Source organism: Benincasa hispida, chromosome 1, assembly GCF_027475165.1.
Source record: "Benincasa hispida cultivar pf3 chromosome 1, pf3_genome.v1.1, whole genome shotgun sequence".
Lineage (NCBI taxonomy): Eukaryota > Viridiplantae > Streptophyta > Magnoliopsida > Cucurbitales > Cucurbitaceae > Benincasa > Benincasa hispida.
In genome coordinates this window covers 31,809,676-31,823,646 of record NC_143478.1, presented here as the reverse complement: position 1 = coordinate 31,823,646, position 13,971 = coordinate 31,809,676, and the positions used below count along the sequence as shown (strand labels likewise).

Genomic DNA, 13,971 nt, shown 5'->3' with positions numbered 1-13,971 from the left:
TCGTGCGCGTTAGTGGCCCCTCCCTATTTTGAGTGGGCGCTAGAAAGCTCAAAGCCCAAAATGTGATTCCTTCATTAATACAAGGGTAGGGTAAAAAGTTGGTGATTTACACTCTGAAGTAGAGTGTATTATGTCTTGTTTAATTTTAGGATTAGTCCCATGTTAGAAAAGTGTGTGCATTAGAAGTTTTGAGCTTAGGGATTATTTAAGCCTCAAGCTTCATATATGGTGATTAAAATCTTTGTTTTCCATGTTGAGAGTTTGTTCTAACAATCTATTAGGTTTGGCTAGATTTTTGTGAATGTAAGAAATCACTTAGGGAGTAAGTGAGAGCTCATGATGAAATTTTTGTATTGTATTAAGAGGAGCTCAATCAAAATTTGAAAACAACTTGCTTATAAAGATGAGAGGATCTCACACTTACAGGAAGCCTAAGTACATTGTAGGGCATCTTACAAAGCTTTTGGAGAAGCTTTATTATTGACATAAGGGGAGCTCAAATTTAGGAGGAGCCTAAGTTGAATTGAAGAGTAAGTTGTTCGTGAGTTACTATAAAAGGAGTCTATCATATAAGTATTTTATTGTAATTTTTAAACTCATTATATAGTGAAGTTTCTTTTCCCTGGCATACAACCCTTTAGACATAGGTGATATTACACCAAACTGAGTTACCAATTATTGTGTTTTTCTATTTCTTTTTGTTTTTGAATTGTCTTCTTTTATCCACATTGTTTATGACATTGTGTATAATTTATATTGTTTTGTATTATATTCATCTATTTTTCACTAATAATATATTTGATATGTTGAAAATTTATATTTATCCTACACCAAGATTAAGACCCTTATACAGTTTCATCCTTACAAATTTGTTAATTATCAAAATGGTTGGAAATGCAACCAAAGTCTCACGTTGATTAGATAAGAATCATGCGTATACAAGTAGGGATAACTATCTCCAATCGTATGAGACCTTCTATCCAATAGGTTTTATAAAGTTAAAACCGTAACAACTTATGTTCAAAGTGAACAATACCATACAATCATGAAAATATTTGCATATTATTTGTTAGAAATGTGATATTAGCTAAATATATTTGTTCAAGATTTCTCGCATTGGCTCCTTGGGATTTTGCACATCAATAGATGTAGGTTGTTTATCATCGAACTGATCTCTACAATGATATGATATTATCCACTTTGGGCATTAACCCTCATGACTTTACTTTTGGTTTCACCAAAAAATGTCTCATACCAATGGAGATAATTTTCCTCTTTGATATACCCATGATCCTCCTATTATCTAACTAATGTGGGACTTTTGGTCGCATTCCCAAAAACAATCTCGATATGTTTATTTTTGGATTCACTTGTTTTACTATTGTTTTTTAAATTGTTAGCACGTGGTGTGAGAGGAGGATATTAAGTGCAAAAAACCACTTTCCAAAATTTCATTGTTGATGGAAAAAATTGGAAACAAAAAATAATATAAAAAAGAAAATGGTCAAACTGGATTTTGGGTAAGGTTGAACAATCGCCGATTTGGAACACTGAGGTGACAGAGGAAGGGTCCCTCCGATGTGAAAAGCCAATTACGGCCCAACCATTGATCGTCAAAAACGGGAGCTTTGAGCTTGCTTTTGACTCCGCGTTTTACACTGTATACCTTGTGACTACCACGACAATTTATTACATTTAAATACAAATCCAATAAATTAAAGATAAAAAGCCTTGCTAATTTTTCATCTCAATTATTTCAATCTTAATTTACTAACTCCAATTTCAACTGCCCACACTCCAGAAAAATGTTTCCTTTCAATGATCCCTCTCATCATGATTATCAATCCCATCTCCAGAATCTCTTTTCTTCTCAACTAATTTCACTCCCAGAAGGAAGCAGTAGTGATAATTATCTTAATACCGACAGAATTCAAATTACCACTCAAAATGAAGAGAGGAAGATTATGCACAGAGATCTCGAACGAGAAAGAAGGAAACAAATGGCCTCTCTACTCACCAACCTTCGATCTTTGCTTCCTCTTGAATTTATAAAGGTAGAAAAAAATATAAAAATAAATAAACCGATTTTTGCTTTAATTACCTTGTCTTTTTTTAAAAAAAAAAATTATATTTATGTAATTTTGGGGATTTTAGGGTAAACGTACGAGGGCTGATATTGTTGATGAGGCTGTGAATTATATTGAACATTTAAGAGGGAAGATCAGTGAGCTTCAAGTTAAAAGATATGCAATATTAAAGAGGCTGAATTTTGAATCTTCAAGTTGCGACAATCAATGTTGCAATAATCTTTCTTCTCCAAGTTGTGTTGTAATTAAGCCATATTCAGGTGGGTTGGAGATTGTGATAAGTAATTGCATTATGGAGGAAAATTTTCAACTTTCAGGAGTGATGAGGGTTTTGTTTGAACAAAGTATTCAAATTGAAAGTTGTGCCTCAACCAAAGTAAAGGAAAGGATGTTGCACACCATTCAGACAAAGGTTGCTTGATTGTAGGATTTGGACCCCTTTTTTCATCTATTTTTTAGAGGGTGATTTTACCTTTTGTGGATTGTTTTTTGTTTTTCAGGTAGATGATTCAAGCAGGATTGATCTGCATGAACTGCAACAAAAACTATATCAAGTTTGCAACTCTGAGTGATTTGGTGATGAATCCCATCTTTCTAGCTCTTATCATTAGTTGTTTCAATGAAGGAGGTTTTGTGAAGTGTTACAACCTATGATTCTAAGCAAAATTGTGCCTTTAGTCTCCTTACTAGTAATGGATGAACCCTTTTATTTTCAACCTGTATGAGGTCTTTATTCTTGAGAAGATTTGTTTTGGGAGTTATCAAAAAGGTATTAGGTTTATCATTTAGGGGTTAAAGAATACATCATATATAAGTTGAATGCAAAAAAAAGTTGTACTCAAGCAAAATGAAAATATTTAATTACTTCTCTATTGGATAACGATTGAATTTTCAGTCTTTGAAAAATTAAGTTTATAAACGGTACTTTCATTCATATATTAGTTTCTTTGTTTTGTTATTCAATTTTTAACGATGTTTTCAAAATCTAAGTCAAGTTTTGAAAACTAGAAGAATGATCATTTTTAAAAACTTGTATTTGTATTTGAAAGTTGACTATGAACTTAAATTTGTTTTCTTACAAAATATGTAAATATTTTAAAGACATGGGTTTCAAATAAAACCTTAATAATAAAACCAATTTGTGATTAAAACTCTAAGCACTTGTCTAAAAAGAAAAGAACATACAAGGTCATTTGAGACTAGCTAGATGAAGAAAATAAAATTGGCAAACTAACTCCACAATTGATAGATGAAAAAAACTCTTTAAGAATGTTTTGATCTTCTCTTAGAATTGTGGGTGCATGACCAATCTTCTATAAATATATGAAAAATTCTGTAAACATTTATACAATTCTACAACATATATAAAAGACACATTGTATATTCAAGATTTTAATTTAAAAGGTTGTATGGTTCGAAACCACGTCCTTAACTAATTAAGCTTTATGCTATATTCAGATTGACATATAAATAACTGATTAAGTTTATAGATGCATAAAGCAAAATATATTCAACATATTTTTGTATGTTTCTTTTTAATTATAATCATTTAAATTAGTTACTAAAATTTGAATTTATGCGTTTCTTTGGTTCTGGTTGTTTGTGTTTATATTAGAACTAGACAAATCTGCCAAGCTTCAGACATCTCTTTCAGTTGCTGTGTTTAGATTGTTGATGGCTACATACATTGTCTGTTTAGACTGTGTGCTTGTCTGAATTGTGGAAAATATATTAGATTCTTCCATCGTTGGAAAACTTTTAAGGCCTATATGGTAACCATTTTGTTTTTAGTTTCGGTTCAGGTTTTAAAAATTGAGTCTATAGACATTACTTTCATCTTCAAATTTCATTTTTTGTTATCTATTTTTTTACCAATAGTTTAAAAAACCAAACTAAATTTTGGATAGTAAAAAAAGTAATTACTAAAAAGTTGTTTTTGTTTTTGGAGTTTGGTTAAGAATTCAACTATTATACTTAAAAAATGCAAACTATTGTAAGAAATAGGGAGAACATAACTTAAATTTCAGAAATAAAAAACAAAATGGTTACCAAACGAGGTCTAAATTATTTTTTAACTATGTTTTTAATGTTCTTTGGAACTTCCCAGATTCCTTTAAAAAACTTCATGTATGAACATGAACAACAATCAATTAAAGGAATTAATGACGAACAAGAATATAAGGAGGAAGGGTTTATAATATTATATATGGATTAGGGCATTCCTATGACTTGATTATATTTTTCTGCTTTATTTTCAGTACAACAAATGAGAATATGAGACATTTGAATTTATGAGAAATTTGAATTTTCAAGTTCACAGATAGAAGTATATGTTATCTGCAGTTATGTGCACACTTTAACTTGATTTTTGTGCTATATTAGTTAAATATAATTTTGTGCCACCTTATTATTATTTTTAGTATAATTAAAAGTAAAAATATTCGTTTCGTGGTTATTAGCACACTTGTATGTCAATTTATTTATGTTCGATTTGGGACAATCTTATTAGTTTTTAAAGCTTAACAATACGTACAACGGAAATTCGAAATGAATCTAATTTTTTGATCGGTAAGGTAATGTTTTAATCAATTGAACAATCTATTAACATTATCTGTTTTATAGATAAAATTTTAAGTTAATTTTTATACATATAAAGTTGATATAAATATAATCATCTAAATTATATCGTGTATTTTGGATGTGCTATAAGCATGATTAGTATTTTCTCTATAAGTGCTTTTTTTCTTTTTTTTTCCTTTTAAGATAGTACATATCTCACCATTTGTTAAGTACAAAGAACTCATTGATTGCAGAGACATGGAGACAAGTATCGACTACCATATACTTTAATTTGATTATAAGATCAAATCTGATTCTATAAACTAAAAGATCTGAACTAGGACCCAAAGAGTTGGTGAGTTCATACATATTATCTGGGATTACATTCAAAGTATATAAGATACAATATTCAAAAGCAACAAAAAGAAATGAGAACCAGCCATCCAAATCCTTGGTGGGCATTAAAACTAGCTGCTTTATTAGAGAGATTTGGGGAGTTTCTCTTCCCTTATTGGATATGATCTTTAATTTCAAGATCCTTTGAATGAAAGGGTCTCTCTATATTATATTATTCCATTGCATTCATGTATAATTTTGTTGGGGTGAAAATTTCCTCTCTTCCATCCTTATTGCCTGTTACCTTTTATGAAGTCCTTCAGACATTTGTTATCAGATAACTACTATAAGTTAACTTGAACTAATTAAGAAGGGGCTTATAAGAGCTGAGAAATGGAATAAAATCCAATTAGAAAAGGAAATCCAATTAGAGATAAGCTGCCCATGAGGACCCACAAGAATTAGCCTTGGACAGTTTCTTTGTGAAAATGTATGTATTATTAGAAACCTAATAAAGGCGGGTAGAAAAAAGACAAATAGAACGATTCGTTTTGTGTTTCTAATAATAATTCAACTGAGACTTAGGGGACTTGTTCGACAAAAGGATATGAGTTTGTATATTTCTATTTATCTTAAATAACACTTGAATTCTTGCCTAATTCTAAAATAAAAACAATTTTGAAATATAAAAACTAATAAGTGAAAGTAGCATTTGTATATATAAATTTAAATTTTCAAAAACAAAAAATGAAAAACCAAATAATTATTAAATGGAGTCTACTTGCATGCATATCTTTTTTTCTTATACTATATACTAACTTTAATAAATTATAAATACTCAATAAAATAGATATATTATATAAATTCAAAAGTTTTACCTCAAAAGTTTCACATAAGCCAGTGACTTTTTCATATGGTTAATTTGGAAGTCCCTTTTTTAATGTGTTTATATGTTGTGACATGTTTAGGAGTGATTCTAAAATGATTAAAATCACTATTATCATGTTTAAAATCACCTATAGAATGCTTTAATAGTTAAAAATCAATTTTAAAAATATGATTAATGCATTTAAAATGTAAAATTAAATATTAAATTGATTATGAGTTATTAAAAATATGTTTTGAAATAATTTAAACACGATAAAAGTGATTCTAACCATTTCAAAATCACTCACAATCCATATACTTAATTTCTTTACTTGCAAGTTTTTTTCTAGTGAAAAATCTATTTCTAGCCTTTTATGTTGTAATTGATTTGCTAGTATTAATATTGTCTAATATATATATATATCAAACCATTAATGATTAAAATATAAAATCACATGTGTGCCAATTTTTCGTCCTCCTCAAAAAGCTATAATTTATATATACTTTAATTTATTCACCAAATATATATATATATATTGAAAGACAGAGGTTCATTGATTGTGCCCAATATAATGAGGATTCAAATTAGTGTGTGTATGCAAAATTGAAATAATGATAATGTGGTCAATTAGAAACTTTATATTTGCCATTTTAAAATTTCTTAGCTCAGGGTTAAGTTGTTATATATTTGTCTAAAACTCAAATCTCTACATCAAATTGTCGAATTAAAAAAGTAAGTTTATTTTATTACTCATTAACAATAAAAGTGGTCGAGATTAGTAAATCAGAGTTGAATGGTACAAATTCAAATTTTAAGATCACTTGATAAGCTAAAATTGCAAAAATAAAAACCATCTTAGCCCATTGGCCCTAAAACTAATTGTTAATGGGCTTGATTTGGGCCTCTACCATCTTTCTTTATTGTGGAAACACATCTTCTGCACAGTGCAGTCAAGTAGCATTAAACTGCTCTATCAACATTCTTACTCATCTCAGTTATTTTTGAATACACAGTTTAATAGTCTAAAATAAGTTACTGTGAAAAAAAAAAATTAAGTGGTTGGGCCACTTGAAATAATTTTTAAAAAATAAGTTGGTTTAGGATAAATATTTCGAGGCCTATTCGGATTAACATAGAAAAAAATATACTTTTCAAGACATCATTTTTATTAAAAACACTTTTGATACTTTTGATAGAAATCGTTTAAAATAAAACAATTATGTGTTTGGCAACTCTTTATGAAAGGTATTTTTATCCTAAGTTTGCTTGGTTTGTTACATACTAAAACTGTTTTTATTAAAGTCAAAAAATGATGACTATATAAAATACTATGAACTGATAATTTAAAATAATAGTTGCTAGAGATTGTTGTTAGCGGTGGTGACCAAAGTTGGCTATGGCATAGTTGGTGAGTGATGGTGGCCAGAGGTGGCTGCCGACGGTTGGTCAGCCAAGTTAGACTAGTGGAAGGCAGTGGTAACCACAACAACAAAGTGGAAGTGACATAGATAACTACTATAACACTTTTGTAATTTTAAGAATTATAGAAATTAGGGAGAGGTTAACTATTAAACTAAAAACTTAGGACCCATTGATAACGTTCTTGTTTTCTATTTCCTGTTTCTCATTTCTTGTTTCTTGTTTCTTGTTTTCTGCTTTTTAAGAACCAAAATAGAATATGTTTCGTAACTATTCTTGTCTTCTGTTTCTTGAAAAAAAAAAAAGAAATAGAAATAGAAACTTGTTTCATAACTGTTTCTTGTTTCTTTCTTTCTTTCTTTCTTTTTCTTTTTTTTTTTGTAATAATATAATATAGAAAAGATATATCGAAAAAGAAATTATCAAAAGTTTATATCATCTAATACAAATAAATCTTGATGCACAACTACATCCTTTAAATGTTGCTCAATTTGATCGGTAATATTATCTTTCACTCGAACCGTTTGAAAACTATTTCAGTTTAAAACAATAGCAATATTTAAAATTATTTCAACTTATATCTAACTCAATTATACTATACAAATTGTCTGGAAAACTCTGTGTATTTTCACCGATCATTGATTCATTACTAAAATAATTGAATAGACTACCTTGACGATCATGCAACCTGTTGTAATTGTGAATCGTGCAACATGCTATTCACATGATTTTTGCGGGTTGAGTGGGTAAAGGACATTTAATGATAAAAGTATGTGATAAAAAACATTAAAGTGGAACTAAATAAATGTCTTAGTTAACATAATTTACATATTATAAAATTTTAACCGATTTCAATATGCTAAGGAAAAATTTTAAAATTTAAAATAATATATAACCATGTATATTGGAAAATTCAAAAGTCAAAATTCACCCTTCAAAAATATTTTAATATACATATGAAAAATTAAAATAATACATATCTAAATATTGAAAAATTCAAATTTCAAAATTAAATTAACGTATAAATATAGAAAAGTTAATTAAAAAATGAATAAATATAAAAGAAATAAAGCAAAATTAGTATAGAAAAGAGATGAAAATAAAAGGAATAGGAAAAAAAAAAGAAATTCAACTTACCTAGGATTCAAACTAGGGTTAGCAAGGAGACTGGGGCAGGGCTGGAGGGGGAAAGGGTTCCCCATCCCTGTCATTTAAAGGTGGGGATGAGGGCAGGGATTCCCCGTCGGGAAAATGGTTCCTTGCGAGGACCCATTCCCCTCTCCCATTTGAGATGAAACTCAACTCAATTTTTTAAATTACAAAAAAAAAAAAAAAAAAAAAAAAAAACTAAACTCACATTTAAGACGAAATTGGAGGCGGCAACACAACAGTTGATAATGATGGCAGTGGACGACTCCAACGACAGCACCAACGGAGGACACAAACTTAACAGCAGCAGCGAATGAACCCCAGCGACAGCTTCACTTTAGTCATTCAAATATGTTCAAGTCTTCAAGATAGTGTAAACTGTAAAAGACTACTAGGGTTTCAAAGTGTGGGATTTGGTTTAGGGCTTTAGTTTTGGGCTTTGTTCTTTGACATGAGTCAAATAAGTATTGAAAAAAATTGGTATGGGTGGGCCAAATAAATATTGGGTAAAAGAAATAGGTATCGCTAGGCTAAGCATATATATATATATATATATATATATATATATATATATATATATAAATTGCAAGGTTAAGGTCGAGGGTCAGGGTGGGGACAGGGATGCCCTCCCCCTTCAAAAGTCCCCACTTTGACCCCTATCTTAGTCAAACTAGGGATTCTGGTCGGGGCCCGTAGGGACCTGCACCCCATAGGTTTCTTTCCCATCCCTAATTCGAACTCAAAACAACGAAATAGACGTAGTAGCAGGCATGCCTTCCCACCATCAATGCAAAGCTGGAATTTGAGACTTTTTTGGAATTGTTATCATAAAATCAAAACAAAACAAGGAGAAACTACTTTTGATTGTTTCCCAAATTTGGCTTCAATTTTAGAAACTTTCTCAAAATCTAGAAACAAGTAACTATCAAACAAGTTAGTTTCTTTTTAAATAAAAAACAAGAAACAAGAAACAAGAAATAGGAATGTTATCTAACGGGCTCTTAAAAAAATACTTTTCTAAATATTGATTTGAAGTGTTTATCCTAAACCAACTTATTTTATAAACTCATTTTGAAAATTTATTTTTAGTAATCGCCAAATACTTGAACTTTTTCCAAATTGACTTATTTTTTAAATTAAACTCTTGAAGATGTGTTTCAAACACACTTGAAAGTTCAACTTTTAGGAAAACGACTTTTAAGTGTTTAATGATTAATCTCTCCCTAATTTTTATAAATATTAAAATTACTAAAATGCTCAAAATCATCTACCTCACTTCTACTATGTCATTGTGGCTACCATTGCCCTTCGCCAACCAACTCTGACCACTACCTAGACCACACCGGCCACCACCTTCGCCCAACTCTGACAACCAGTGCAAGAGCCCAACTTCGATCACCGCCCTGACTGACTCCGGCAATCACCATCGATGACCACCTCCGACCACCTGCAAACACTGCCACTAGAAAACTCTAGCAACCACCTCCAGCCAACTCAGGTAGCCACCACCTCCGCCATTACCATTGGTAACCACCCAATAGTTCATAGTATTTTATAATCATTGTTTATAGTAATTTTATATTAATAGAAACAATTTTAGTACATTGTAAATTAAATAAACTTATATATAGAAAATATTGAAAAAAGAGTTGCCAAAACACATAAGTGTTTTTATTTTAAATTGTTTTAATCAAAAGTGTTTAACTGAAAATAAAATTTTCTTTTTCTTTTCTAAGTCAATCCAAGCAGACATTAAATCATTTACCTTTCAAAAAGGTGTTTATATAATCTAGTTCACATTTTTGTAGCACAAAAGTCTACATGTCAATAAAGGAAAAGAAAGAAGAAAGAAAAAAAAAAGAATTTTTAACCAATCTTGAAAAGAAAAAGAAGAGACTAGTTAAAATTGTGATACACACACCTTTTACATTAATAGATTTTTCTCTCTTTCTTTCTTTTTTTCTTTTCTTTTCTTTTCTTCTTATTTTTTTTTTTTTTTTTTTTCCCTTTTGAAAAGAATCAAAGCATGCAAAAATCATCTACAATGGAGAAGCTAGAGGAAAAGACTTCTAATTAGGAGAGATAGTGGAAGACAAAAGAGCTTGGCTTTTCTACACCGGTTAGTGGTTGTGGCAATGATGTCATCCCAAGGAACCGAATGATCCTTGGCTGTATCTTTGAAAATTCAGTTGTTTCACTCTACCCAGATAAACCACATAATAGCTCCCATAATGGTGGCAAGAATGATTAATTAATAGTTAATTGATCATGAATGGTGGTAACAATGGTATTCTAGTCGCCAAGGAGAATGAAGTCTAAACATGAACAACTCTCATAATATGACAAGTAATGTATTATTTGAAAACAATTGTTTTGTGTGTGATCCGTCATTGACTATCAAATATACTTTTGGTAGAGAAACTATGTTCAAACTTATTTCATTCCCGCAACCCTTGTTCGTGTCTTGGTGGATGGTCTTATCATCGATGAGCAATGGAATTAGGTTTTAATAGATGATTTTTCTGCCAGGATGATGCTAAGATCATCAAGAGTATTCCCCTTTCTTCTCTTCAGTCAAATGGTTTTTGTGGTATTATGATAAAAAGGGAATCTACTTTGTGAAAAGTGGGTATAAATTGTCCCAATCTCTATCTTGGAAGTATCTTTATTATCACATCAAGACATAATTATGGAAGAGGTTATGGGTTCTTTATATTCCTCAAAAGACAAAAAACTTTTTGAAACATGCTTATCTCAACTTCTTCCAACTTATCCTACTATGGATAGCCACCCTATATCATTGCATGCGACGATAGCTCTTTATGCCACAAGGTTCATGAATCTAGCATCCATATCTTGTGGTATTACAAAGGAAATACACATATATGGTCTCTTTGGCTTCTTAGTCTCCTTCTATCCAATATTAGTTTCTCTGATGTTGCTTCTCTTTTTTGCAAGGCCTATAAAGTTTTGAATGAAGGAAATCAGATATGAGGATTTCCATGAGCAGCGAAATGATCGTTCCAAATTCTATTTGTATATGAACATACATAATTACAGTCGAGAAATGGAAACTAACCGGTCATGCACACAACAAAATTACAGCATGCTTTATTATAAGATCAAGGGATAAAGCATCATACCTTTGAAGACTCATCTTCAACCTCCCTTGATCACGAACGCTCGTTCAATCTCCAAGATTGTAATACACGAATGCTCGAATACTATGACCGCAATACATCACGATCAATCAGTAACCTCCATACGAACACCGCGAAGTCAACGAACGACCTCCAAAAATCTCAACTATGTCGAGTTGAGTACAACATCACCGCAATGGCTACCTTGGTATTCTCGGTGTGAGAATCCAGAAGTGTGGGCTCTGTGTGGACTTGATTAGAGGAAGAGACCGAAGGAAAAACAATCATGTAAACATTGAGCAAGTGGGAGATGACAAAGGTATATTGTATAGACGATGCCCAATCATTTAACAAATGTTATGCAATCGTTTAGCAAAAACTCCACGATCGTTTAACTAATGGCCAGCTAGTGAACGATCGTGTAGTGTCACTCCACGATCGTTTAGTCTGTCTTCAACTATCGTTTAGTGAATCCTATTCACTTGACAGCGACATTGTGAGTCTTTCTGAGAATGAAAAATCTCAATTCAATAACTACTAAATTTAGGAAAACATTTTTCCTTTCATCTCACGGTTACCATGAAACCACCAATAATCTCCCACTCAATTGGTTTTTATAGAAAAAGATATAATTATTCAATAATTAATATTATTATAAATATATATGATAACCAACTTACCATACTATATTTATAACCTATAGTTTTAATATTTCATCTTATGAAACATATAAACCATAGTTCTTTTTCTATTTCATGGTACTTAATGTAAATCTCATTTACATTAATCCTCCACTTGATGTATCTCATACATCACACCGAACATGTCATATATAATCGAATTCCCTTTTGTCAATTTGAACATTTCAAATCAATACCAAGAACTGATTCTCAACTTGAATCCATTGAGCTACCAAAGGGACCTCATGGACCTGTAGCTCGAAGCTCCAACGGTACGTGAATAACTGACAAAACTCTTTAGTCACAGGATCCATCATCCGTTAATTGTTAGGCACTCCACTAAAGACCGACAGCTAAACTCTCCTTACTATAGATATATTATGTGTCCATATCAACCAATCAACAGTGCGATAACCCTTCACAGATCGCTCATAAGTACAACTGGGCCAATAACGTTATGCCCCTATAGTTACATCTAACTCCTTAAGTACCACTGATCCCTCTAATGAACATAAGTTATAGTCCTACTATGACTGAGTCCTCTCTTCTAAAGAAAAGTTGTGGCCACTATGTTCAAGATCGGAGAACAGCCCTTAAGGGAGCAATCTATCTATTTACCCCTACTTGGGAGAAGGGGTGAATTCCATCTTGTGTAACTAAGTTCCCAGGTCCCAAATCAGACAAATGCCCAAAAAGGTAGGCATGTTGAGTTGGAAATCTGGCCACTCTCACCCATATTAATCAAAAGACCGCCCTCAAAGACAGAAGTTCCCAAAACACTCAAGATTGAGGTCATCACCTATGGTCATTTAGGTGAGATGTAAGTCTCAAGTATCAATAGCATTATATACAGAGACTAATCATCTCGTGGTTCGATCTTATACAAACTCTTTGTATAGGACACCCCCGCTCGCATGTCTCCACATGAATGGTTAGGATCTACCATCTGTAGTAGTTCGCAACACTTGCAAACCTCTACAAAGTGGGTCGTATCCGTAGTGTCACCAGGATCAGGTATCCCTCCTTAATCCTTATACTACATACCTATTTAGGTTATCACTTAAGGCATGATCCACTTGTATATCTCATATACATACTTAAGTTTATATACAATAACCATGGAGTTTTGTTTATTGGATATGAGTAAATGCCAAATAAAATAACTTTTATTTTATTCACTACAATGTGTACAGATTACAAACTACGAGACTTCGGGAGAATTAGGACACCAATCCCAACAATCTCCCACTTGTCCTAATGCCTTGGGAGACTCATGTACAATACATGAAAAATTATAAGTACAATACACAATAAACTAGGGCATACTCTATACCCCAGTATCATCTCCCACTTGCCCTAGACAAGATGTTGCATGTGCCGTAGACCCAGACTCTCCAGATGACCCTCGAACACTTTAGCCGTGAAAGACTTTGTAAATGGATCAGCAACATTGTGCTCCGACGCGATCTTCATGACTATTACATCACCGCGATGCACAATATCCCTGATCAAGTGGTATTTCCATTCTATATGCTTGCCTCGATGATGATTTCGAGGTTCCTTCGAATTTTCCACGTCCCTGCTGTTATCACAATAGAGAGTGATCAGCAAATCCATATTTGGAACAACTTCCAAATCTGTAAGGAATTTTCTCAACCAAATAGCCTTCTTAGCTGCTTCACAAGCGACTACGTATTCGGCTTCCATAGTGGAGTCCGTGATGCATCCTTACT

General features: G+C 31.8%; 1 protein-coding gene across 1 annotated transcript; it reads left to right on the top strand.

The window, feature by feature from the left end:
• Nucleotides 1-1,726: 1,726 nt before the first annotated feature.
• On the top strand, nt 1,727-2,780 carry LOC120069913 (transcription factor bHLH118-like). Its single transcript, XM_039021755.2, has 3 exons — nt 1,727-2,054; nt 2,155-2,499; nt 2,588-2,780. Exons 1-3 carry the CDS (start codon nt 1,806-1,808, stop codon nt 2,657-2,659), a joined length of 666 nt encoding a protein of 221 aa, XP_038877683.2. The 5' UTR covers nt 1,727-1,805; the 3' UTR covers nt 2,660-2,780.
• The last annotated feature ends 11,191 nt before the right edge of the window (nt 2,781-13,971 follow it).

Excerpts from the sequence above, each read along its gene's own strand:
- LOC120069913 (XM_039021755.2), top strand. The coding sequence starts at position 1,806 with ATGTTTCCTTTCAATGATCCCTCTCATCATGATTATCAATCCCATCTC. Across the intron at positions 2,055-2,154 it reads TTCCTCTTGAATTTATAAAG|GGTAAACGTACGAGGGCTGA; the intron begins GTAGAAAAAAAT and ends TGGGGATTTTAG. Across the intron at positions 2,500-2,587 it reads TGCACACCATTCAGACAAAG|GTAGATGATTCAAGCAGGAT; the intron begins GTTGCTTGATTG and ends TTTGTTTTTCAG.